At 50.1% G+C, this 26,587-nt stretch overlaps 1 protein-coding gene across 13 annotated transcripts in view; it reads right to left on the bottom strand.

The window, feature by feature from the left end:
* Window positions 1-307: 307 nt before the first annotated feature.
* Window positions 308-26,587, bottom strand: part of PCBP3 (poly(rC) binding protein 3) — a 195,031-nt gene continuing 168,751 nt past the window's right edge. For 6 of the 13 annotated variants that reach the window (XM_014549974.1, XM_014549973.1, XM_014549975.1 and 3 more), the window contains 7 exons: window positions 24,324-24,467; window positions 20,611-20,652; window positions 9,887-9,965; window positions 9,162-9,221; window positions 6,002-6,054; window positions 2,056-2,225; window positions 308-1,080 (listed from right to left, as the gene is read on the bottom strand). In XM_014549974.1, coding sequence (XP_014405460.1) covers window positions 1,044-1,080; window positions 2,056-2,225; window positions 6,002-6,054; window positions 9,162-9,221; window positions 9,887-9,965; window positions 20,611-20,652; window positions 24,324-24,467 — 585 coding nt within the window. In that variant the 3' untranslated portion in view covers window positions 308-1,043. The remainder of the gene's footprint in view (window positions 1,081-2,055; window positions 2,226-6,001; window positions 6,055-9,161; window positions 9,222-9,886; window positions 9,966-20,610; window positions 20,653-24,323; window positions 24,468-26,587) is intronic. The other 7 variants (XM_014549977.1, XM_014549981.1, XM_014549980.1 and 4 more) reach the window with 7 other exon arrangements.

A 26,587-nucleotide genomic window follows, 5' to 3' on the forward strand; every position in this document is an offset into this window, starting at 1 on the left:
CACGCCCACGGAGGCAGTGGGTGAGGCTGTTTCCACAAGTTATAAACTGTACTTTGTAGCCAGGGCAAGAATGGAGTTTTCATTATTGTCATCTTAAGTAGTTTTGCAAAAGTAAAACTAGAAAGACCTGTGCAAGCCAAACATTTAAGAAAGGGTTGGGAGAGAGGGGACAAAGTATTAATTTGTGCGAGAATGAATTAGCTTCTCTAGACAGCAGGTGGCCGCAGAGCCAGGTCTGATGAGTGTGTGACCAGGCGCGTGTGCACAAGGGGTGGGGGGGGGTCTGAGTGAGGGGCACAGACAGGAGCCAGAGCCAGTGGGGGCAGCCCACGACATTTATTGAACTCCGACATGGTGCAGAGGCGCTTCCTGGCCAGTCTGAATCCTCCAGCCACCCCGGAAGCTGCCCAAGGCCCATGTGTGGCCTCCCCACACATAACATCTCTGTGAACTCAGAGCCTAGCACCTCCTTCATCCCACTTCTCAGGTCAGGTTCTGGCACCTGCTTTTCCTTCCCTCAGGACAAGGGAAAGGGTACAGCATGAGACCTGCACAAGACCTGCATGGACATGTGGACCAAGACAAGCAAGGGTATGAGGGGAAACAAAGTCAGCAGGTGGGGCCAGGTGAGAGAGGGGCAGCCACAGGTCTAGATGAATGAGGAGAGGACAGCTAATAAGAAATGCTGTCAAAATGTTAAATCAACTCTTAAAACAGTTACACTGACACTAAGGAGCACTATTTCTAAAATGTCACAGATGGGAATGCCCCCAAGCACTGAACACTGAACATAATAAGCGCTGCATGCGGACGCGTGAGAAGACTGGAGCAGAAGTTACTGAATGCACAGAGTCAGGGACAGGCCTGGAGCTCACAGACAGCTGTAGATATAGACTTGCTTTGTTGGCATGTGTACCTCTATAGACCATTTTGTTAGTAAAGAAAACCTCTATTTGTATTTGTGACACAGGGTGGGCTGTCTGTACAGAGCGTGCGAGCCAGGTGGACGCCAGGGTTCGCAGTGTGGAAGATGCTGGGCAGGATTAGAGTGCGCCCATCCCAGTGACCTCAGACGTCAGCCTAGAAGAGAGAGAGGCACAGGGAGACAGGTTACAGCATTCTCACAAAATGAGGTCAGACAGGAAATGTATTGCCCTGTGGCATCTTCACAGCCTTGGCATCTATCTTCCTCCTTTTGTTGGGACAGACAGTCTCAGGTCGCTGCTCAGTGGCCTTGAGCTGGAGACCAAAGCCCAGCAGAGGGAGAAGGACCCACCAGGGGCCCCTGTGCTTGTCATCACGTCAGGGGCATGATGAGAACCACCTGGACAATCTTAGGCCACCACGACCATTTCCACAGCAACCACTCAGTGAGGGGCACTGGAGTCACACTGCCCACAGGGGCTGCCTCCCTGTCCCCCTGCACATCCCTTCAGCCCTTTCAACATTGTGGAGTAGGGAAGAGGGTCTGGACCAAGGTGGAGAGGTCCCATCTCCCTGGGCGTGGTCACACTGTGTTCTCCAATATGCCCTAGGTAGGGAGGCCAGGTGAGTGGCCCAGGCGTGGCCAGGAGAGTTGTCACTGCTCTGGGCTCCTCACCATGTGCCCTGGCCAGGTCGCAGGATCTCACCTCCTACCGCGTGTAACCTTGAACTCTCTCAGAGTTCCCTCATGCACTTCTCTGCAAGTGTCTGGGTTAGGAGGTCTTTACAATCACACAACATGTGAGAGAAAAATGATTTAGTAGTAACATTTCTCTGAAACTACACACCCTTTATGCTAAATTTCAAATAACCTGGGTGTGTGGCCGACCTCAGGCCCTGGATAGCATAGTCACTGCCTTCCTGAAAATACTCTCGCCTCTAACCACCTAGCCCCTCACTGAAGATCCTTCAGGGTGAAAGGCCAAGTGAGAAAGGCCTCATGTGTGTGTGTGGAGACTCCAGCATCTTCCATGCCTAGGCCCAGGCAGGGAAGAGAAGCCCCGAAGGAGGCACATTCCACACCCAGGACTAGCCAGTCTCTGAGTGTCCTAGCCACTGAGCAGCACTCACCTGGCATTGATGAGGTACTGGGCAAGGCTGATGTTGGCTGGGGTCCCTGTGATGGTGATCTGGCGCTCTGATGACCCTTCTGTGGCATTGGCGATTTTGATCTGAGCTCCAGACATCTGTCGAATTTCATTGATTTTGGTCCCTTGGCGTCCAATTATACAGCCTATTAGCTAGAAAAAAGGATGGAGGAATTTCTTAGAGAAGAGCCCATGGCAGCCCTGAGCAGAGTGTGCAGAGCTCTGGGGGAAGCTTGTGGGGATGGCCCAGCCTTGGTCTCCACCCCACACCACCAGCTCCTTGCTTCCAGGAGGAAGAGGCACTGTCTTCCTGTGGGAGGAATGGGAGCTGTGGGCACCAGGGCTCTGCTTGGTGCCCTATTTGTGAGCCATCCTGACAAATCAGGAGACCAGAGAGTCACGTGGTTGCCACTTGCCCAATGTCCTTTGGGAGCCCAGAGGCCCAGTGCCAGCACCAAGGCTAAGGCCATGTTGGTACCTTCTGGGCTAGGTTCTCAGGGTGGTGGGATGTTTGTTTGAAGCCAGAGTAAGCTCGCTGCTGCCTGAAACCTCTTTGGATAAACTTGGGTGGAATTCTGAGGACATGTCAAGTGTTCCCTTTCCTTCCCATCCTGTAATCTCTGTATAAGGATGGATGCAGTGGCCTCTGAAGGAGTAGACAGTCCTTGGGAATGAAACAGCCAGAGGGACAAGGGCCTCCTCGGACACAGGACAGCCACACGTGGGGCCAGATTGCAGCCTGAGGTCCCTGCTGTGCATGGCAGTCCAAGTCCATGGACAGAACTGAGTCCCTTCATTCACGTCCCTTCATTCACACAGGGGCCGCCGATGAGAGCTCTGAGCATGAGCAGAGAAAGAAGAGACCAGACAAGTGGGGCCTGGGCAGTTGGTTTCCTATCCACCTCTCATGTAGCAGCCTGGACAGTGGTGTCAGCACTTCCTGTTCTTGTGTCAGCAGCAGCAGGTGCAGGGCTGGAGGAAATCCATTTCCAAATGAGTGAAGTGACTCTGAACCTGCGAGATGACAACAGCTCACTGGGGACACAGGTGCACCTCAACTAGCTCTTGTCCCTGAGGTGACTTCCAGCGTCTCAGTTCTGCTCATCTGCAAGGCCATCTCTGTTCCTCTCCTAGGTTAGACCAGCTGCCTCACTAGACCTTAACACAGTCTCTCCAACTGTCCAGACAAACTTCCCCAAGCTGCTCAGCTTCCTCTACCTCCTGCCCAAGTTCCCCCAACTCCACTCACATCTCTCCAGGCTCTGCCCACACACTCCTGGGCCCACCTACCGCTCAGGCTCTGCCCACATCTCACCAGTTGCACCCCTTACTCCTTTGTGCATGGCCCTGAGGTCAGGGAGAGTGACTTCCACAGATACCAGCCTGAATCCTTGACTCGCTCTTCCCTGGCACCCTCCTGCTGGCAGAGAAATCTTGAGGGCTCCTTTCTGACCAGGGCCAGTCAAGGCAGCTGACTGGCAAGCCCACCGGGGCAGGTGCGGGGGCAGCAGCACTAGAGGAAGAATGTGAGGCCAGCTGAGTTCCCCGAAGATGCCGATGCCAGCACTCGGGAGGGCCCGCCTGAGCTTCCCGCCCTGACTTGGTATGTCCTCCCGCTGTCCTCACACCTTCCTCGGCCACTAGAAATGGAATGTGTGGAAGTCCACTTCCTTTGTACTTCAGTGTGAGTGGCCCTGCCCAGCCTGCCTGTTTCTGCCCCAGCAAAAGCCATCTGAGGTAGATTTCCTCTGTGTGCCCTCCCTACATTCTCTTAAACATGTTTGTCTTCCCGTTTTTCTTACTGAAAACATTCACACCCACACCCCTCTTCTTCCCTGCCCTCAGGGCATCTCCCCTCCCTGAGACTTCACACCCCCTGAGCTGCTCCCCACCCCTGACATGGAACATCTCTCTTCCAGATAAAACCATGCAGTCTGAGTGCCAATGAGAAACCACAACTGTCAGCACAGCCCCCAACACTGACGCCGGCTGAGCATAAGGCTCCTCTAAGTAGCTACAGGGGGATGTGACAAGAGCGCTAATCTGGACAGGAGCGCAAGGCCCACATCTGCTCTGCCCTGGACTGCCTTTTCACATGGCCTCTCTGGCTCTCCAGGCCCCCTGGACATTCAGTCCAGAGACCAGCTCTTGTCTAAGTCTTTCGTGCCTCCATTGGACATTTAAAGAAAGATTACAGAGGTACTCTCAAATAATGCAGCCCCCTCCTAACCAGATTTCCAAGTCAAACCCCACGGGAACCACGGGAGCACATCTACCCTTGCACAGTTCTTGCAGCTGCCTGTGTGAGCCCTTAGGTTCCGTCTCAGCAGAAGGGGCCCAAGTGTGGGGTCCCCACAGGCACAGTGACAAGAGCGAGGCAAGCTGTGCAACAGGCAGTGAGGGCACAGCGGTGATCATCAGAGATGGAGTCCAAGGCAGCCAGCTGCTGGGGGCAGCTCCTTGCAGGGCTCTTGGCCCTGACCCAGCCTGGGGCCGCACGGCCACAAGGGCAGGCTGGCCATGTTGTGGACCCTGTGCGTGATTTAGGTCATCACATTTATTGCACTGTCCAGAGTTCCTTTTTGCAGGTAAGTCATGGTGACATGTAGGTGTTGGTACAATTTTCCTTTGTCTGATCTAATTTTGACCAAGAGACGGAGATTGACAAGATGATAGGCAAGTGTCCCAACAGATACACGTTCTACTTGCTCTTTTCTCTCCAGGGTGGCAGGAGGCCCTGGGGCCACACGTCCCCTGCATGAGATCCTTTGCCAGGAAGGGCCAAGGAGTGGGATCTACAGGGCACACAGGGCCCAGAAGGTGTCCTCCTTCTGAGGAGCTCCCCCAGCAGGAGGATGGCAGCCATGCACTGGGAGGGGACCCAGGAAACATCAGCTTTCCAAACAAGTGTATCTCCTTGCTTGTTAGGTTCATTTCAGTTTTAAAACAAAGGCCCAAATCAGAGCAGGATATCTGGTGTTGGTGAAAAGGTGGTTTAAGGAAAGGCTACAAAGGGGGGAGCCCACAGCAGAGTGGTGACTTGCACATATCGTGTGGGTGAAAAGACTTGGCAGCCTGCCCAGAGTTGCTGCTCGAGGACCAGCCACAGTGGGAGGACATGTCTGGAATCCTTGAAAGCAGAAACTGGATCTGCATGAGAACGCAGAGCCACTTCTTCCCGTGCAGGAGTCTGGCCTGCAGCTGCACAGGGTCCCTGACGAGAGCGGTCTCTTCTGGAGGGCCCTCCCGTCCACCTGCCCATCTCTTTCCTGTGAGTCATCTACTGAAGGGAAGAGACAGGATTTCCTGCCAGGCTGGTGGGAGGGGCAAAGCAGTGAAGGTTACTGAGGGCCGTGGTCCTAGGGCAAGAAAGTCCAAGTCCCCCACATAGCAGCCTCTCTGTGTTGCTCAGGGCAGCTGCCCCTCCAGGATACATGCCCCATATCCACCCTAGTATCCTACGATGGGGATCCAAGTCAACATTCTTATATGATTCAAGGATTCAGAGGATGATGTGGGAGGACTGAGTGTGACGGGAGCTTGCAAGGCCATCTCCTCAGAGTCCAGGCAGGTGGATGCCAGATCCAGGAATCCAGACAAACCTGTGACATCCCATACCCTGCAGACTCACAGAGAACCCCAAACCCTCCAGAGTCCCAGGGAGCATGGGGCAGGGCCACTCCAGAGCATCCCTGGGCCACCATTCTTCAAGGACCAACCCTGAAGCAGGGCAGTGCCTTCACATGGGGTCAGCGGGGCCTCAGCTTCCCTGCCAGCTCTGGCATCTAAATTCTAAGTAAACTCCGAAGCGCCCTATTTGTTCTTTTCTTATCTAGTACCTCAGGGGCTTTTATGGACATTAAACTGCTTAACATGAGAAGGGATGGGCAGGTTATAAGGTGAGGTCAAGGGGGCTCGGGCATACTCACATCATTGGGAATGGTGAGCTCATGAGTGCTGGCCGGGGGGCTGGCATCCAGACCTGGGCACACCAAGGGTACACGGTTAGGCTGGCAGAAGGCTGCTCACATCACACCCCAGTGCCCAGTCCATGCCAGGCCCAGGCAGGGTCAAAGGCTGGCCCAAGGGGTAAGGTCAGTGCAGCTGGAGGTCAAGGGCTCTGTGAGCTCTTTGCTCAACTGCAATGCAATTCCTGAGTCCCAGCTTCTCTCAAAACAAGGAAAACAAAACTCAGCAGAATGATGTTTCACTTTTTCATTTTGGGCACATCATGTGGAGGGACAACTCTCAAAGCCCTTCACAGACATGCAGGAAACTCCATGCTAAGCAGCTCTCGGGTGTGGCCATGTCTTGGGAGCTGCATAGGGTACCAGGGCGCAACCCTGCAACCTGGTCCCTGTCTTCCATAGGTTCTCTGTCCACTCTGCTCCTCCCTCTTCCTGACTGAATAGCCCCACTGGTGTCAGCTGTCTCTCATTGCCCTCTGACCCTAAACTCCCCAAAGGCCGCTACACAGCCTGCTTCAAGGCCCAGTGGGCAGTTTTTCCAGCCTGTGCATCACTGATTCTAAAATAGACTGCCGGGCCACTGGAAGACTGCATGGGTGTCTATGTTGGAGATGAAGACACAGGCCTAATTTGTCACCAAGCCTCAATCTTTATCTTGACAAATTTCAGCTTAGGACCTGCCAAATCAAGACAGCTCTTCAGAGTTCAGGACAAGATCTACTCTTGTTTGACAACAAAACACATGGGGGCGACTGTGGTAGGGGAACCATGGGGACAAAGGCCCAAGGCAGACTGGCTCCCTGTAACCAGTCCTTCCATCTCCTTCTGAGGAGGCATTTCAAACCTAAAGTCCACAGCTGAGACCCTGTTATTCTCCCCACAGGGTCCTAGCATATCAGGTCCTGCAGCTCAGCCCAGACCCTGAAGCCCCCTGGCTCCCCTGCTTCTCTCCACCCACAGCTAACTACATAGACCAGGCTCATGTACCTTGAGAATATTCTGGAACCTGAGCCCTCTTCCCACCCCACATTGGTCACTTCCTCTGCTCATGCCTTTCAGTCTAATCTCCATATGGCCCAGAGAGGTCCCAACAAAACGAAGGTCAGATGCCTTCAAGACTCCAAATCCACCAAGTGTTCCAACATCTTCCTTGTGCCCCCAGGATGCCCTCCATGCTCTCCAATCCTGGACCTGGGGCTGGCCTGTGCCCACTCTCACCTCCCACCTTCTCAGAGCCCACACCCCTCTTCCTGCTTCTTCCCCTACGGCACTTGTGTCCCCAAAATCAGATGCACTTTGGCCATCTGTTTCACTGCCATGAGTGACCCTGTGAGGGTGGGACTGTCCTGGGGGCCCGCTGAGCACGGGCACTCAGGTGGCAGGTGCTGCATGAACCAATTCATCCTGCATTGTCTGTTATTTTTCTTTTGCAGCTAAACCTAGAGTTTCTGTTATTTGTCTTCTTTTAATAAGGGTATTTTCACTGTGATTATTTGCTTGTTTAACCATCTATTCACATTCCATACATCGTGACATTTAAAATGCATTTAAGAGATTTCCTTAGTCCTGAGTCCTACACAGGAACTGCTAACAGCCTGGCTTGGGATGGACATAAAGGCACGAGTCATATTTGTTTAACTTGGTATATTTTGATCGAGGGGAGGAAGGTATCAGATTTGTTTACATGAGGAAAGTAAAATTCAACTAATAATGTGAGAACACATAATTTAAAACTTGTATTCCTGTGTCAGGGCTCTGTGCCCAGGCATGAGTGTGCCCCTCCTGAAGTAGCATCCCCACTCTGGGTCAGGAACAATGCTTCCCCAATGTAGCACGAGCCTGCTTTGGAAAGAATGCTGACATCAGCCATTTAGGGTCCTGTCAAACAAGCCAATGCCTCTCACAACCACCTTGCTTAACCTGCTGTGATGGGGGAAACGCATGTGAGTGCATGTGTGCAAGTACTTATGTGCATGAGAGTACCTGAACTTCAGGTCACCTGGGGTCTTGGAGAGGGAGGTTGTCACAGATAGGAGTGAGTAACCCCATCCCTGAGGCCTGAAGGCCATGGGGAGGGGCTGTGGGGGAAGGTGGGGGCTGAGTGTCCTGGGCAAGCCAGGCCCTAGGGGTTGCCAGATCATCTCCAGGAGCCCTTCGCTGGGTAATTACAGGAAATCATGTTATGAACTGCTAAGGGCTGTACAGACACACATGTATCACCCAGATATTAACTTTGTAAGGGCTGATATTCACTTCCAAAATCAAAATATTCTATAAATGCTTTCTTTAATTTTCACTCATTAAATTTTTCATTAACTTAAATAAAGGCTACACCGAGATGGAACCCATTTCCAGTGCATGGGGCATCGGGGCCAGTGTCTCAGCCTCAAGACACCCGTGAGCCCCAATGGGCACAGCTGGGCCCAGATGCAGCCTGTGGGAAAGTTTTGGGGCTTCTTCCAGCCTCAGCTGCACCCTGGGGCCCAGAACACACCACTGGGGTGACAGCCAACTCTGCTGGAAATGCTCTTCCCCTCTGTCTTCCCTTTAGAGCTAGACTCTCGTTCTTCTGCTCTGACCCAGGATTTCAAGGGGATGGGAGAGCGGGCAGCGCCCCCTCATCATAGGAAACCCACTATGCCAGGCCACAGGCTTCCACTGGCCGCACTGCTCCTTGCACTGGGTAATGGGATGTATAATCTCTGCCTTGCCCTGCGGTGTCCCAGCACAGCTTTAAATAGGATCAGAAGGGGTGCCCAGAGTGCTCTTATCCATGAGAGTGTGCTCCTGCCTCCTAGGAAATACCTTTGGGGAAGGCACACATCACGGTAAAGTCTGCACTGCAGGTCCCCACTAGGAGGAGAAATGACAACAGAGATGGTGACTCTGCCATGTTCAGGGACTTTGGATGACAGGCAGCCATGCTCTGAGCACCGCTGGAGCCCATGACCCACCACAACACTCCCAGCAGTGACCCAGGCAAAGGCTGGGAACTGCGGGTGTGACTCTGGTATGGGCTCTGATTCCATGGCACGGGCCTCCCTTTGCCGAGGCGCTGGCTGCCCCCTCCTCCCCGGGTCGTCCCCAGGCCTCCACTGGCCACTAGAGAGCTTTGTTTTACCTGACGACGGGCCCATCAGATTTTGAGCTTCTTCGGAGGAGTGTAAAGGCAGCTTTTCTCCTGGAGAGCAAAGAAGAAACAGATTTTAATGTTTTGCCCTCAAGGAGATAAGCAAGGTCACTTCAACTAGGAAAGCTCAAAATCTGACTGGTGCGTGGCAGACCAGCATGTTTGGTGGGCTCTCACCAGCCACAGCTGCCAAGCCAATGCTCTGTGTGTCATCGGAAGGAACCCATCCCTGCCTCTGTGCCCAGAGGGAAGCTGAGGACCACTGTGCCCTGGGCTGGGGACTGGCTTATCCCAGGGGCAGGGCAGTGCTGCCCTGGATGGGTGCCAGTCCTGGGACGTGCACTGGCCTGCAGAAGAGCATCCCTATATGCTTGTTTGAGCCCCCGCTCCTGGAGAGAACAGGCTCCAGGGCTGGCTGGATGGGTGCATCAGCAGATAGAGCCCCCCGCGATGCCTGTGGGCAGTGCAGAATAGGCCTGGAGGGGGCAGATGTCCCTTCACAAGACGGCCAGCTGTGAGGTGACTAACCCACCTTGGGGGACACACAGGTCTCCTGCCTGGCCCTCAGCAACGTGCACACTGCAACGTGTTAATATCCTTGGCATTCACAACTAGAACTGTACCTGCTCTGTTGCTGCCCTGAATAAAGACAGTTCAGAAAGAGAAAGTGCCCAGGTGAGAAGAGAGGCGGTCAGAAAGGGCAGCTGGGTACGTACCGGGGAAAGCGGGGTTGGTCTGTCCGAGGGGAGGAAAGGGGGTTTGCTGCATGGCCAACTGGTGGAGCTTGGTCAACTGCTGGGGGTAGGAGGGACATGAGAGCTAAGAAGGTTATTGTCATCGAGTACAAGTCACACCAAATTAAAAAAGGCAGTAACAGAACTCTACAAATAGATATAAAGAGAGGCCATGCGGACACATGGCAGACGCAGCAGAACTCAAGGACTTGGCCTGGGAAAACCAATGGACTGTTGTAGGCAGGCGCATTGAACTCCTCTCCTTTCCTTGGCTCCCTGGCAGCTCTGGCCTGAACCAGCCAGACTATTCCAATCACATGGGCCTGGAAGGAAGAGCGACCCCAGACCTGTGCGGAGGCTACTGGGCCCCTGGGTTTCACAGGGAAGGTCTGAGAGCCACCAAACAGGACCAGCTGGGCCTCTTAAAGCTTTGCAGTCATGCTGTCACTCAGAGCTCACATGTATCTGTAGGGAACCCATGTGACACTCCCTTCTGCAAACCTGCCCTGCCTAGCCCTGCACTAAGCTAGCCATGATTCACTCCTATAGCCAGCCCTGACTCATACTCTGCCTCCTGACTCTAAGATTATAGGATGTAGTGCTGGAAGGTTCTGTGGAGGTGTCGGTGAGAGTACGCAGAGGCCTCCCTGCACCTGCACTCACTGTGTCTGAGCAGGCAGCTACCACTCTCAGCCACTAGAATTTGGGGGGAGAGGCTTTAAATGCAGTTTCTTTAGTTATTTTATCTGAGCCTCATTTTTGAAATGAAAAGTAAACATAAAAAAAAGATAAAGGTAAACGTGATGAGACTTGGCCACACCTGGGAACCAAAGGTGGTGGCGGCATCCTCCCCCACTTTGGAGATGTTGGGGTTGGACACTCTCAAGCCTGACTGGGACATAGAGCCCAGGCCTGCAGCTGCCTTGGAGGGTGGGCCAACACATTCTGGGAAATGTCCTCAACCCCCAGCCTTTTCCCAGCAGGAAGATCAGCCCAAATGCTCCAAGTGCAGCTTCCAGAGCCGACCCTGGCCTCATCACAAGGCAAAAACAGGGGCCTCTGAAAGTCTCTCAGAGGCCAGTAGGTGGGGGCCCTCAGGGAGCAGAGCTGGCGTTCCCAGGTGACATGAAGATCTGACCTGGTGCCCATATTTGTCCCATCTTGTAGGATATGGACTCCTGCAGCTCCACAAAAATGTCTCAGGAAGGCAGTGACTGTGCACTTGGGTTTCTGACATCCCAGCACCTACACAGATCAGACCTTGGGGCCATGGATGAGTGGGTTTTCTGCTGGCCTCCTAGAGCCAGGTATGCTCTCCTAACAGTTTAGCTAGCACTAAGATAAAAGCCAAGTGCCCCTTCCCAGTGCATGGGGAATCACCGCTGTCCCCAGACAGTGTCTACCCCAGAGCCTCCTGTCCCATCCTTGTCCTTGAGCCCTATGGGGCAGCCTGTGGGGACAGGGTAGGCTGGGCTGTCAACCTGGCCACCTACTGCTTCCAAAGGTCAGTGTCCTGGCGTGAGGAGGCACGTGGTCCTCAGCTACAGCCTGAAGCCAGGCCACAACTAGCATATGGCCTCTTGGTCACACCTCTGAGGGCGAACCTTGGCAGTGTGAGCCACTGGGGTGCAGCTGGTCCGTCTTCCTAGGCTGCTCCTGCCGCATTACCATTATGGAGCTGTCCAATTTACTCCCTCCCTCCTGGACATCCTAAGTGCATTTGGAAAGCAGCCTTGTACCCCTCTCAGGTGTCTCCCTGTCTTCTAGGGTGCTCCCTGACCTGCAGCACTTGGATGGGCCTGCTCAGGGACAACTGGCCACATTCCAGACCCCATGAGGCCACCCCAAGCACAGTTATTGGTCCTGAGGAGAGAAGATTAGGGGACCTGGTGACCTGGGGTCAGATTCAGTTCTAAGAGTTCACCATCAATGGAGTGGTGCTGGTCAAGGCCAAGCAGGGGCTGGGTCTGATGGTTACCTGCTACCTTGCACATATGCCCCATGATCTGACCTCACTAGGCACAGAGTGACTGAATGGATAGGCATCAAAGTCCTGGAGAAAGATGCAGGAGAGCATGCCTGCGGGACACTATCACAGGACAAGCAATGAGACTTGGCTGCACTCCCTGTGCCTCAGGCAAGATGCTGAGAGGCCAAGGGACCCTGCAGGAAAGGGGCCTGAGAGCCTGCTGCACAGCTGGGCAGTCTAGCAAAGGCTCCTTTTTCCAGGGACAAGAAAGTACCTTGTAGGAAGACAGCAAGCACCCAAAGGTGTCCTGGGGTGTGAGGGCTAAGGAGTGCACAAGACCACTCTCGGCCTCCTGGGGACTTAACTGCACCGGTGTGATCCCGCAAACCCCACTCCCACTTGATGGACCTGGGGCAGTGCAGCTGTGTCCTGTGTACAGCAAATCACACGGAGTCACAGGGACATTTGGCGGGGGCTGTGCTCTGAATCCACCCACACAAGAGAATTCACACTAGGCCTAAGGTTTCCTCACAAGGAGGTAACTACAAGTTCCCAGGGTGCTAAGAAAACCCCATTTCTGGAGACAACAAATGTGAAGTTGGAGAGCGAAGGCCAGCTCAGTCTGGCTCAGGGCAGGCAGTCGTCAAGGACTGGGCATGCTGGCTCTGACCAGGACTGGGATTTCCATGCAGACACAGTGCACAGGGACAGCGGTGGCCTTGGGGGCTCCAGTCCTTCCCTTGTGGGAGGGGAGGAGGAGGCCAGCAAGGAGCCTAAAAAGCCCTGACAGACTGCTCTCTGTTCCTGTTCTCCTACTTTACCCCGTCACCTGCTCATGTGCCTGATGGCCAGGCTGGCATGCTCCCATGAGGACAGGCCCTCTCCTATGTCCCTGCATCCCCAAGAGTGCATAGCTGTGCACTGGTCTGTCAGTGGGAAGAATGGGGCTCTGGAGGCAGGAGAACCTGCCTGAGTTGGCCACAACCCTGACAGCTCTGTGGAGACAGGCCCAGCTGGTGTCCATGGGCCACCCTTCCCATTTGTAAGGTGGGGGAACCTACACATGTAAATGGCAGGCTGTGAAGTGCTGTCCAGGTTAATTGGGGCAAAGAGTCATGGAAACTACCAGGCGTTTTCCCACTCACTGTCCACAGGCTTCGCCTTTGGAGGCCCCCAGGTCTCTCCATCGCCTCCCTGGCAGTTGGAGGCGCATCAAGCAGGCTCTGCTCCAGAGCCACCGTGTGTGTTACAGGCACAGCTCCACTTGCATCCAGGACTCTGACACCCCGAGTTCAGCAATTCCCCCTATAATGTACTTGCTGCTTGTTATGAAGCAAGGGCCACACAAGCAAACAAATCCCCGTCCCCACTCACCCACGAGTGTAAAGTGACATGTTGAGAAAGTGCTGAACCAGCACCATGGTGCCTAGATAAACACTCCGGTGAGGGGCTGATGGACAGATGTCAGCTGGAATCTCTCCTCTAGGCTCTGCCCTTAGTCAAGCATTTCATCTCTTTGGGACTTAATTTCTACATTTTTTTAAAGGAGGGAGCAGGACAAAGTGCTAAAGGGAATTCCCACTTTGAGAGATATTTCTGTCATAAAAAAAATCAGACTTCCAGTTCCCACCAGTGCCTATAAATCATGAAGAGGGGAGGAGGAGGGGAGAATGAGGGGAGAGGAAGGGAGGGAACAGTGGAACTATCATATTACAGATCTTTCTCTGTGGCTTGATGTTTCCCCTAAACGTTGTGTCAGAAGACAAATATTAAATACAGACAATTACTAAAATGTAAGTATCCATAAATAAACAACTCAATGAGTTATCACAAAACACACCGTACAACTACCTCCCTTAGCAGGAAATGCACCACCTTGGCAGCTGGATATGTATTCACGTCTCCTTTCTGTAAAATGCTTGCTTGTGTCTTTTGCCCATTTTTCTATTGGGTTGATTTTGGTGATTCACAAGAACTCTGTATGTATTTCAAATACTAATCCTATTTTAGTTATATCTGCTAAAAAGATCTCTTCTCCACTCTCCTTATGGTGTTTAGAGAAACATAATTTTTTAAATTTAGTGTAGTTAAATTAATTAATATTTTCTTTATAGCATGTTTATGTTTTAAGAAATCCTTCCCTGACCTGTATACAGAAAGATATTCTACTATATTTTTTTCTAAAAGTGCTATGTTTGTCTCTTGTGTTGAAGTACTTCATACATAAGGAGTGGTTTTTAGTTTATGTTGTAAAAATCCATCCTGGCATCTGTCACAGACCAGGCTCCCTCACCCACATGGGTCAGATCCGGACTCTCTGGTCGGATCCACTTGCCTATGGTCTCTCCTTGCATCCAAACCCCACTGTCTCAGTTAGGACCACACTATTGTAGGTCTTCCTATCACAAACCTCTCTATCATACATCCTCTTCATGAATATACTGGTGATTCTTGGCCTTTGTGCTTTCATATAAATATTTAAAACAACCAGTCAGAATTTTGATTGCAATTGTACTGCATTTTTGTACCTCAACATAATTAAGATACTTAGTGTTCCTATCCATGAACATGGTATGTCTCCATTTATTTTAGTCTTTTGGTCTTATTTAACTTTCCATAAAGATAAGTTTTTCTAAAGTCATCTTTTAATTATTGATTTCAACTTAAGTGCTTTGTGATCTATATGATTCCATTTTTTGAGAGATGGTGAGCCTTCTTTATGGTCTAGAATGTGATCAAATTTTGTAAATGTTTTCATGAATTCTACAGCTATATTGGGTGCAGTGTTCAATACAGATCAATTATATCAGTATTATATCAGTATTACTTACTGTACTGTTAATATCTTCTTTATTCTTGACTATTTGACCTTTATGGAGTAGTGCTGGTCAAGGCCACTGTGGGGCAGCCTGTGGGGACAGATATGCTAAGGTTTCACTACAATGACTGGCAAATTCTCTTTATAGTTTGTCATTTTTTTCTTTATATATGTTAAAGCTATGTTTTAGGTGCATATAAATTTAAATTGCTATAACTTCTAGTGAACTGAACCTTTTATCAATATGTAATGACTAAATAATGAATTGCCTTAAAGTCTTGTTTTTTCACTCCTCCCCACATTGATATTAATATTTGTAAACTGGGTTTCTTTTGGTGTTTTCCTAGAATAGCTTTTTCTATTCTTTCAATTTATCCAAGTTGTTATTCTTTAGGTGTGTCTCTTGAAAAAAATTCAACTTTTATTTTACTGAAAAACCTCTTTTACTTTGATCACAATTACCCATAAATATAGACTAATTTCTGCCATCTTTTTTTTGTTGCACTTCTAATTGTCCTGATTTTCTAGGGTTGTCTTCTTTATTTTTTCATCCTTTTTCTTTATCTGTAATGATTAATAAATTTTCCCTTCACCTAGTTTCCTCTTTGTTCCTTTATGGAGTTTATATAATTGAACTCTTTTCTTTTCGTGGTCATTTTGAGGCTGTTATTAACATGCATATTTAAAGCCTAACTTCAAAATCTTTACCCTCTTCTTGATGATAGAGTGACTTATAGGATGTTTTAATTCCCCTCAATCCACCCTAGTCTTATGTATGCTATCTGTCAATTTTGTTCTGTTGTTAATCCCACGAATTAGACAGCATTGATACTGATTTTACAAACTGTGTTTTCATTTACCCAATGTTTAAATTTCAGTGTTGTCAAAATCAATATTTTCTTTATGGTGTATGCTGTTAATGAAATAAATGGTAATTGTCTTTGCTCACACTCATCCTTGTTTTTCTAGCCTTCCTTCTCTATCATTTCCCTTCTCTGGAAAGCCTCCATGAAAAGACTGTTGGTCACAGCTGTTTGTCTGAAAATGTCTATATTTAGGTCCTTGGAAGACGCTCTTGAGGCAGAATTTAGGTAGACAGTAACTTGCTTTTATTAAGCCACCGCCTTCTGGCTCCCACTGTTGTCAGTGAGAAGTCAACTCATTCTCTCACTCTTGTTCTTTGTAATATTCTTTTTGTCTCTGATCACTTTGACGCTTTACTTTTGGTCTTTGATGCGGTGTGGTTTTGCTTTGATTTGTCTAAGATGGATTTTTTGTTGTGTTTATCTTGTTTGGAATTTGTTGGAATTCCTGAATGCAAAGGTTGGTTCCTTTTATTAACTCTGATTTTTTTTTTTACTGCTTATCTCTTAGAATCTCCCTCCCTCCATTCTGTCATCTCTTCCTGGGGCTCCAACTGAAATATATGTTCTTTCCTCTCAGTCTTTGTTATTGGTGTTTTCAGACTTTTTATGTGCCAACAGGTAACCCAGGAGTCTTGATTCTGAGAAGGAGCAGGCTGGGAGGAAAGGCTGCCCCAGAGCCCTGCTACTGAGTGGCTCAGTAGGAGAGGTGTGATTTAACCCCAAGGAAGGGGGGAAGAGAAAGGAAGATTTAGCTCAAGCCAACAATGTTGACTTAACCAGGACTTCCTATTTTATGAGAATGACTGCAGTAGCCCTGAACTGACCTCAGGTGGGCCATGGGCACCTCTCCACCCCTTGGAGCTACTCAACCTGGAAAGAACAGAGACTGATGTATGGCCATCAGCTGGAGGCCATGGAGTGCAGGAGTACTGACCATTCTTTCTTCACTATGAAATCTGAGGAGCAGCCTCAGCACCACCTTCCTACAGGGCTCTAGAGACACTGAGAAAGTGGGGGAAGGAAACCCACATTTGCTCTTCGTGTGTCCACAGTGAACTGTGCAGCCTCGTAGTCCCTGGGAAGATGGAACCATGCATCCTTCCACTTTTTTTCTTTACTTCTATTATAACTCACATGTTGCTATGGTTTCCACACATTCACTCCCTAAAGGACAAGCTTTCTGGCAGATATTGGTGCCCTTATTACTCCCAGTTACTTAAGATCCTCTGCTGAAACCAAGCGGTGTGAGGAGTGAGCCTGCTCCTCCATTCACTGGCTCTTCAGCTCTGGGCAAGTGACCACTCAAACCAGCTTGAAGTCCTGACTTCACACTGTTAGTAAGAAAGCTCAGGTAAGAAAGCAGAGGTGGCCAGTGCTTTGGCACTAACATGTTGGTTTTGTTGTTGCTTGCATTCAGCACCCTCTTTAAATGAGGGTATATTAAGTCTGGGAGTGATGTGGAAACTGTGAAAACTAGAAATAAAGATTGTACATGAGGGTATGCTTGAAGTTGACTCATTTCTTTCAGAAGAAAACAATTTCTGGTATAATCATATTAAAGTGCTAAAATATCAGACGAGAGACAGAATGGGGCAGTCACTGCACTGTCAGTCCAGGCTTCCAAGCTCTTTGCATCTGCTCCCATGTCTGGAGTCCTCGTTGCCTGGCACCAAAGGCAGGACATGTGGAAGGGAGTGGGCAGCTTCTGGGACTAGTGGGCAGCTGTCCTAGCACTCCAGTGGCCAGCAGCTGTAGTCCTCCCGACACCCAGCAGTCTCTGTGCCTCTCCAGAATATACAAGAGCAATAAGTTTCCAGAAGGATTCTGGTGAAAGGATGAGAGAACCTGGAAAGAAACTGGTGGCAGGATAGGTGGGAGGTGTTGATGACTCTTAAGGGTAAATAAGAAAGCCTTCTTTAAAATTGGGCACAGAAAAAATACGTATAATTTAGTTCTATATAAAGAAATATTCAGATCTAAGAAATATATTTTCTCTAGGTTTGTGTCCGATTCAGGTAAGATACTAAGATGCTAAAAGATGACTATAGTGTATGTGTCAGCCACTGTGGTTGAAATATTTAAATGTGCATTCAGTTACATTATAAAATAAGTTAGTATTTCCTGTAATTATTATATTTGGGTTCTAAGAAATGAAGCTTTTAAGATTACTACTGAATACTAAGCTCAGATTAAAAATGCCTTCCTAGCCATCACAGTAATTTTATTTTTGTTTTGGATGGATTATAAGTGATTGTCCAAGTCTTCAACATTCTGTGCCTGCAAGAAAAGCATTTATAAAAGCTCCTAGTCTGCTCCCAATAGCTGCTCCCCATCCAGCTGCTGGTTCAGAGAGCAGAATGTTCTGCACAGAAAGCCATTTCACAATAAGTAGCCACCTATTCCACATCTCAACCAAACACAGTTTAAACTAATCTGGGGAAAAAACACCTGTCAAACTCCCCACTTTTAAGAGAAGCTGAGAAAATCAGAAAATCACATGGGAATAGCAAAACAAGTGATTGATATAAAAATCAATCAACCAAATCAATCAAAATCCCTCACCCTCACACAGGCGCCTATGCTCACAAGTGGATATTTCAGACCAGAAACCCTTCTCTGTCGGCTCAGAGCCTGAGCCAGGAGGCAGCAGTTGTGAGACCACAGTGGGCTTGTGGGTCTGAGCATCGACTTGGTGCCTTTCTCTAAAGGCCAGAACACTGTTGAGTTTTCCAGCTGTAAAAAGGTCAAAGAGCCAGGTCTTCATGCCTGCTGCTGCACACATTCGAATTTCTAAGGGCACAAGGCTTCCTTGCCCTGGGTTAAATGAAGGCTGTGCCATCCTAGAAACCAGGCTTCTTGGTTGCATTCTGATATCCCGACCCCTCCACTGGGAGCATTCCATTAGAGCAGTGGTTCTCAACCTTCTGGCCCTTTAAATACAGTTCCTCATGTTGTGACCCAACTATAAAATTATTGTCATTGCTACTTCATAACTGTAATGTTGCTACTGTTATGAATCGTAATGTAAATACCTGATATGCAGGATGGTCTTAGGCGACCCCTGTGAAAGGGTCGTTCGACCGCCAAAGGGGTTGCGACCTACAGGTTGAGAACCGCTGTATTAGAGGCTGTGGAACCTGCCCATAGCAGTGCCACTGACCCCTCCTGGGCCCACACACAACTCTTCTCCTTGCCCGGCACTCCTGCACAAAGGATCCCGGCCAGCCCTCCCCTAGGTGCTAAAATCTGCCTCCCTTAGTCCCGTGGGCTGTGGGCAGACAATGCAGGACAGGCATCACCAGCATCAGAAAGGTTCCTGGGCTAAGGGTGGCTCCAACCAGCTGTTGGGGTCTCACAGATCCCTGCTCTGATTTTCACAGGCAATGCCTCAGAGTATGAGACATCAATTTTTTTTTAAAGCTGCTGATGGTTCTTTGGAGAAGACTGAGAAGGTTCACACCTTCACCCTCGACCCACCATTGAGATCTGATTAAAATAAATTCATAGAAAGGTGAAGAGCATCCCACATAACAGAGAATGCAGTAGGTGGGGATATCACTGGCAGGGCCAGGTATCAGCACATGTCCTCAAGGGAGAGGCTGAGGTGGCCATGGACAGCTGCAGCAGTGGTCTCAAGCAGGCAGGAGGGGGGACTGGAGTGAGCCCCACCAACCTCCCAACAATGGAGAGCTGTGCCCCCCCGCCCAGCTTCTATTTAACAAGTGGGGCCTCATCAGCACATCTGGGCAGGAGGAAGATGGCTTCTCAGTGGGGACAGGCAAATGTGCCCACCACTGATTTAGAGTTACACCGTCCTCACCGCAGGGTTTAAACCAGGAACCTTTAAAAATGGCCATGGGGGTGTCATGAGTGGGGAGGGACTTCTCTTCACCGTACCCCCTATCATTTAATTCCAATGTGTGCTGATTAATAAGGTGTTTTTTTAAAAGAGAAAAACCATCAGTCTTTCTTTTCTACGCAATAGAAAATTTCCTTCAGTGATGGTGAATTGATCTCTGTATTTCCAATGCTTACTGTTACTTCTTAAAAACCCTCTCCTGCCCTGCCTTTGCATCTTATTCAGAGGACCCTCCCTCACCTGCACAATTCAAAGTGTAAGGGTTTGCAGAAAGCCCATGCAGGCTCGCCTGCCTGGAGACCCTTCCTGTCAGGAACAGAGTCAGAGGATTTGAAGCTCGGCAAATGTGCAGACGGTATAGAGAAGAAAAAGGCTTCTCAAAATAGGCTGCAGGTTTGCTCCACCTGCCAAAAGCTGCAAAACCAACTGCTGACCTTAGCCTCTTCTCTCTTTCTTGTTTCCTCCCCCACAACCCCCCCCCCCATTTTTCCTGGCACAGCTAGTGTCTTCCTCTTTATCTGCTATAGCTAAACCCAAGGAAGAAAGCCCTTCTGCTCTCCATTGCTGCTCCATATCTTGGCCCTGAGAGTTGCATGTATCCCCCTTGACCTCCAGGCCACAGGAGTTTAGGATGCTTCTTCCTGAAGTGAATTAGGATTGTCACTGTTCTCCAGCACTGGTGTTACTAACTCTAGAATGAAACCGAGGCCTGTCACCATTGGCCTTCATACACGTGTGGATTCTGTTTCAATTAGGGCCTCGAAATGGGAGAGTGTAGTCTCACTGGGTGTTCAAATACCCTTTTTGACACATCTCAGACTTGTTTGACAACACATCATCTCACTTCTTAGATGCTTGTAAGACACTGCTACTCCTGCCCATAGGGGGTGGGGCGGACGCCAGGTTCAAGGCAGTCCTGCAGTCACCGCCCGCCTTGTGTGTGGAGGAAAGCCCCCACTGACCGCAGCAACAATTAAAACAATTTGACATCAGGCCAAGTCCTCCACATGAGTAGAATTAGTGCTAAGACGTTAAAGGTTATTCAAGGTCATTTGGATACGACAGAGGTCAGGAACACTGAGAAAACACTATTAATATTATTGCTTAATATTAATATTGTAGCAGTTCACAGCAACATGCAGGTAGTAAATGGTAACAAGAAGAGAAGGGAAGGCAAACAAAGTGAAAACTCACATCTGGGTGCGGGATGGCGTACTGTCCCTGGATCGTGTAGGCCTAGAGAGAGAAACACTGTCAGCTTGGGAAGTAGCGAACCTCCCCTGCAGAAGAGGCTTTCTCCTGGGGGGGACTTTCATGTGAACTGGCCCCAAGCCACCTGCCCCAATCCTGTAGGACAAAGGGAAGTGATCTGGAGTCAAGCCTCGACATCGCCCCTTGCTGGCTGTAGCTACAATCACACACATAAGCCAGGGAGTTGCACCCCACTTCCTAGAGGCCTGCAGGAAGTCAAGTCAGTGGGGAGAGAAGGAAATGACTCACCCCTCAATATTTCCGACCCCCAAACCCCCAGTTTCTTGAAAGGAAAACACTAAGAATGATCTGACCCCTGTTATAGTTTACTAATAATTAACCTTTTGAATATTTAATCAATCACGAGTACACATTTTTAGGAACTATTTATGCCAAGAAAACCAAACAAAAAAAAAGAAACCTTTAAGAGGTGACTCAAAACTAATTTTGCAAAAGCCAGATTAAGTAAGAAATGCACCCAAATCATTCAGAGATTAACCAGTTCATCTTTTAACCTCTGAGGACAGGGTGGCTATTCTGACTTGGCGGGTAGCACACTCATGGCACAGCTCCCAGGGGGACCAGGATGGGTCCCAAGGCCTCGTTTGGTTTCACAGTTTCACTAGCCTTCAAGACAGTGACTGGACCAGCCACAGCGAGTGTGAGGCCCTGAAGCCTCTCCCACCTGTTCCCTACACAACCCCCATGACAGACAGAGATCCCACCCACCCCACCTGCCTCGACAGTCTATCAACTAAGATGCTTCCAGAAACTCATGGTCAAAAAACAAATCACACAGAGTCAAGGGAGAGTAAAGACCAAAGACTAAGCCTCGGTGACATGGAATGTGCACACCAGCCCCAGGCCAGCCACACTCGCGCCTACAGGCATGGGGTGGCTCAGGTGTGGAGGAACATGGGTTCTAGCACCCGGCCATGTGGGGCCTCCATGTCGTGTCCTACATGCACACCTGATGCCCACTCACATGGGTCTCTGTGAATCTGAGAGGGAAACCTCAAGCCCATCCAAGAGTCACTTCCATGGACTCCAAGCTGAGGGTGGTTTCCAAGGTTCTGCCAAATGGTGTTTTTTGTTTTTTTTGCATCTGCTGAGTTTTTATCATAAACAGCACGGCTGTGAATTAAAGACCAGCCAGCCATTGGACAGGGACCACGGGAGGAGAGGCACTGGTCTGGCACTTCATGAGAAGTAAAGGAATCTTATCAGATAGAGCAAGTGTCCTGGGGAAAGGACAGTGGGGTGCTGCCTGTGCTTGTGTTATGAGTCCACAGGAATTGTATCCACACCTCACTTTCAGGGTTTTTGGAGGTACCACCAGGCCATGGTCCAGGGTGTCACCAAACATACACTGACCTGGGACACACTGCCCCACAGAGCAGGCAGGGTGACAGGCCTGACTTGCTGTACCGAATCCCTGCATGTCTGAGTGGAACTGCACATGCGCTCCGACAGGGCAGGTCTTTGCCCGGACATCTTAAGTTTCTGACTCATCTTCCCTTACTTGGGTGGCTGTGGTCTGCAGTTCTGCTTAAACTGTTTGTGCAGCTGACTATTCTCTCTGGAGAGAGGTAGAGGTAGACGACAGATCAAATGTTTGGTCGAGATGAAACCTGTGTCATCCGTCACAAGCTGGAGAAGTGGGAACTAGCTCTCTGTAGCGGAGCACCTACCGGACAAGCTGTGACCACCTCCACCCCCAAGACCTCCAGGGGCATGTCATGACCACAGGCAGGCCACCTGCAGGGAGGAGTATCTTCACACAGACAAGTCAGGGTGATTCTCAGGCCACACGTCTCTAAAGTCCAGGTTTGCAGTGTGCCCTACATGGGCAGCGTAGGGTCTGAATTTGGAGGGGACCCCTTGTTGCATTAGGTCTCATTTACACCTTCATTTCTGAGTCTGTACTGTGGCTCCTCTGCCTCATTACCTGCAGTACAGTGGTGACTCTCATGTGACTTTGCCCCCCCGCCAATAGATGACCAGGACTGGCCACTGGCTGGACCAGACTGTCCCAAGGCACAGGTGCCGGGTTAAGATGGACAGCCTGGTGATAGCCTCGGGACAGGTGCTGATGATGGCGGCGACTGAGAGGTGGGCCTGCTGCCATTGTTTTACAGGTAAGAAGATGAGATGGGTGGCAAGGTGCTGACCACAGCCCACCCCAGCCAGGTCTTCCTGGGCCCCTGTTTGTGTTAATATTAATGTGCATCCCTTTTAAATAAAGTCCCACACTTCACTGAGGGGTGATCATGGGTTTGTTCCTACTTTAGCATCAAGACCACACAGGTAACTAACCTGCTAACTTACCACAACTTGGGGAGAAAGAAAACAGACTTGAACAAGGTCCACTGTGACTCCCCATCACCAACCTAAGGTTGGTGAGGAGAGGGGCATAGCCTTGGGTCCTTAGGTCCCTGCCTCAGGGCCTCCCTTTCCAACCTGGGGCTGTAGGAGGAGGATGGATGAGTGTGAAGGTTCCCCTGGCAAAGGCCATGGACATTGGGAGACAATGTGAGTCAGGCGGCGGACAAGAGATGCCACAAATACGGACATCCGTGGGGGTGGCAGTATCTGGATGGGGATGCTGGGAAACAAGTGGGAGCCGCAGCGTCACTCAGATGCTAGTAAAAATGTAGAAACACATGCCCTGTTCTTCACCTAACATGAGTCAATGCTGAAGATCAGATAAGATTCCTTTACATGGTAAAGAGAAACATGGAGAAAGCTGTTATTTGCCTCTTTCCTTTCTTTTTTAATGATAACATAGAACATCATGGCCATGCTCTCCTGACCTAGATCCCCTGTGGTAAGTCTGTCTTAACTCTCCCTTGAACAAAGACACACATCACTGCCAACTGGACACAGAGCTCCTCCAGGCACCACTGGCTGGGCATTTTCAAAGTCCATCCATCTACTGGAGCCAAGCAACCCTGAGGTGAGTGGGACAAAGCTCCTGCTCAGACATCTCTGGGCACAGCTCCATCTCTTCAGTTCTCTCTAGGCCCTACTAAGTTAACTGCTGGTCTTGCATAAAATTTCTCTGACCCCTGGCCTTCTAAGCCCTTCTTGGTAGGACAGCACAGAGGACAGTGGCTCTGGCCAAAACAACAGGTGTGTGAAGTGGACGTTCACGGCCTGCTGTGATCAGGAAGGCTCTCATCTGACTGGGCAGCTTTTCTTTCCTCAGAGGCATGACTCTTCCCTCATGTGCTCCTAGGAACTCATCTGTGGAAAATTGGGAATGTGTGTTTCAGGGGAAAATAGGACCCTAGCTCTTATAGTCCTACATGTCTCAACCAGGAGTCATAAAAGTCACCTGTAATGCTCCTGGCCCTCCTATCTTCACTTCTTAAAAACACCTGAGAGCTAGATTTGAGCAGGCGCAGCCCAGGCAGAACTGTGTGAGACTGTGCCCAGTCAGGGAGATGTTTCTGGGGCCCAGACTCCACAGGGCATCCTCCTTGGCCCTTTCTGTCTGCTGGACACTGCACAGCTCAGTCTTTCTCACATGGCAGCACACATCCACCCCACTGCCCACTGCTGGTGCCTGGCAGTGGGCCGGGAGAGCTCTGCATCCAGCGCACAGGGGGCAGGAGACGTGCACGTGAGAAGGGAGAAAACCTGAGTGCACTAACGGGCAGCGGCGGGGGCTGCAGTAAAAGGCTGAGGTTGGCAGTGGAGGCCGCGAGCGGGTCGGCTCTTACCTGACCACCTGCAAAAATGACAGGGGTGGAGGCGGGCTTTGGGCGGTAGGGAATGGTGGCACCTTTCGGTGGGGACTAGGAAAAGGGACAGGAGAGGAAGAGAGATCGTTAGACAGTCTCACAGTGTGGCAGTCATGAGGGTGGGGAGACCTCCTTCCCGAGCCCGCCCACCACTGTACCCTAACCTGTCCCAGTGCCCCAGGCTTGCAGTGCCAGAGGGGTAGGGGGATGGCCCAGAGTGGGAGGGCACCTGCTTGAAATCTTACCCTAACCACCCCAGTTTCCTCCAGGAGGTCACCTCCCTCCTCCTCTTAACCATTGCCCTAATCACCCCACATGGTGCCAATCACCCCACATGGGCACCTATCACCCCAGCAGGACAGTGAAGAGTATGGGTCTGAGAACAGGCTAAGAAGGAAAGACATGACCCTGTCCTTGCTCGCGGGACCCCCCCACGATGTTCAGACGAACAGACAGCTGCCTCCAGGCCTAGACGCTGTTGCTCCACCTGTGTGTTAGCCTGGGGTTGTCCTGAGAGAAAAACTCTCCTTTTCCCTTGGATCCTCCCAAATAAGTTGGGCTGTGCATAGCTCCACCATGGGCCCTTCAGGCCCAGTGTCCCAAAGCTTTGCTTGGCCTGTGGTGATGTCCAGCTGACATCATAGCAAAGTTAGAAACATCCAATTTCACTCTTTTTTTAAAAAGCAATTTTTCTTTTTAGTTCTTTGTAAGTGACCTCCCCTGCTCCCGTACTTTTTTCCCCATACTTTTTTTCCTTTTCAATTACAGTTCACGTTCAATATTATTCTGTATTAGTTTCAGGTGTACAATATAGTGGTTAGACAATCATGTATTTTACAGAGTGGAAGCCATTTTTTTTTTAAAGCACCGAGTCCAAAGGAAATATTCCATAGTCATGATGATGTTTGCTATAATTTCCTTTGATTATTCTGTGTCCCAAAATATAGGATTCTTATCTTCTGGTGAATGATATTCTGCCAGATTCCGATAAAGTCAACCTAACACCTTGGTCAGAGGCAATCAAGTCCTCCTTGTCCCTCTGGTGGATAGTCTTCCCTGGTTGCAGAGGCCATAGGCCAGGCCTGGTGACCAAGTCGAGAGTTCCTGAGTCAGTGGCACCACCAGCCAGAGGCAGAAGGAGTGGGGCAGGGAAGCAAGTCCCTGCTTAGAGTTCTGGAGGCCATGGCCCATACAGGCCCAGCCCACAACCTGGCCAGTCGGGTGTGATATCAGAGTGCTTCCACCCAAAACACACAGCTATGTGGGACAGCAGTGTGAGTAGCAGCTTCAACTCTGCAGCCCAGGCCACATCATGAGACCTTGAACAGACTGTGTTCCCTTGACCATGCTATGTGACTTTGGCTGTGCTGTTCAACTTTGGTCCAGTTGTGTGACCCTGGTAGTGCTGTACAACCTTGCCATAAAGTGGAAGAGGTGTTGAGAAGACCTGTGAGCTGACCCCAGCTGGTATTTGGGGTTTAGTATTTTGGTAGTTATGATTGAGCCTCCCAAAATGTCTCTGTGCAAACTGAGGTTCATTGTGGTCTCAGACTGGACTCAGGGCTCACTGTGGAAGAATCATGACTAAACCGAGAGTGAATGAGGGACTGTTCTCACTGCTTCAAGCAGATGACTCAGTCTGGCTGCTGCTCCCATTCCTGAGCTGGGCATCGTGCTACTCATGCCATTGCTTGGCCCATCATCCCTGCTGCATGGCCCTCTGACCCCATCAATGGTAGCATCTGCAATCCTGATACTGCGAGCTCTTCCAGGCCATCTTGCCGATTCTGAATTGGGATTCCTGATTCCCGACTTCCTCTGATGGAGAAGAGGCTGATTACAGCCCCCTGTCCTGCTCCCCCCTGGGAAAAGTGCAGCTGTGGGTCATTCTCCACAGGGTCCCACCCAACTTGCCTGCACCCAGGGTCTCCGTGGTACTTTCAAGGGTGGGAGGCCCACCCTGTAGCCATGCCTGGAAATCCTCTGGTCTTCTGCTCTATTTGTACAGTAACTCTTCAGTTAGAAATAAATCCAACTGTTACCAGGTGCAATGAATCTTCTTTCCCAGGTAGGAGGGCTGCTCCCAACCTCCGAGAGCATCATGACACAGACAAGAACAAGGCATTACCTCCACCCAATGTTTATCATTCATGTTGCCACGTGCACTTCACCAT

This window comes from Myotis brandtii, unplaced genomic scaffold (genome assembly GCF_000412655.1).
Source record: "Myotis brandtii unplaced genomic scaffold, ASM41265v1 scaffold577, whole genome shotgun sequence".
In the NCBI taxonomy this organism is placed as follows: domain Eukaryota; kingdom Metazoa; phylum Chordata; class Mammalia; order Chiroptera; family Vespertilionidae; genus Myotis; species Myotis brandtii.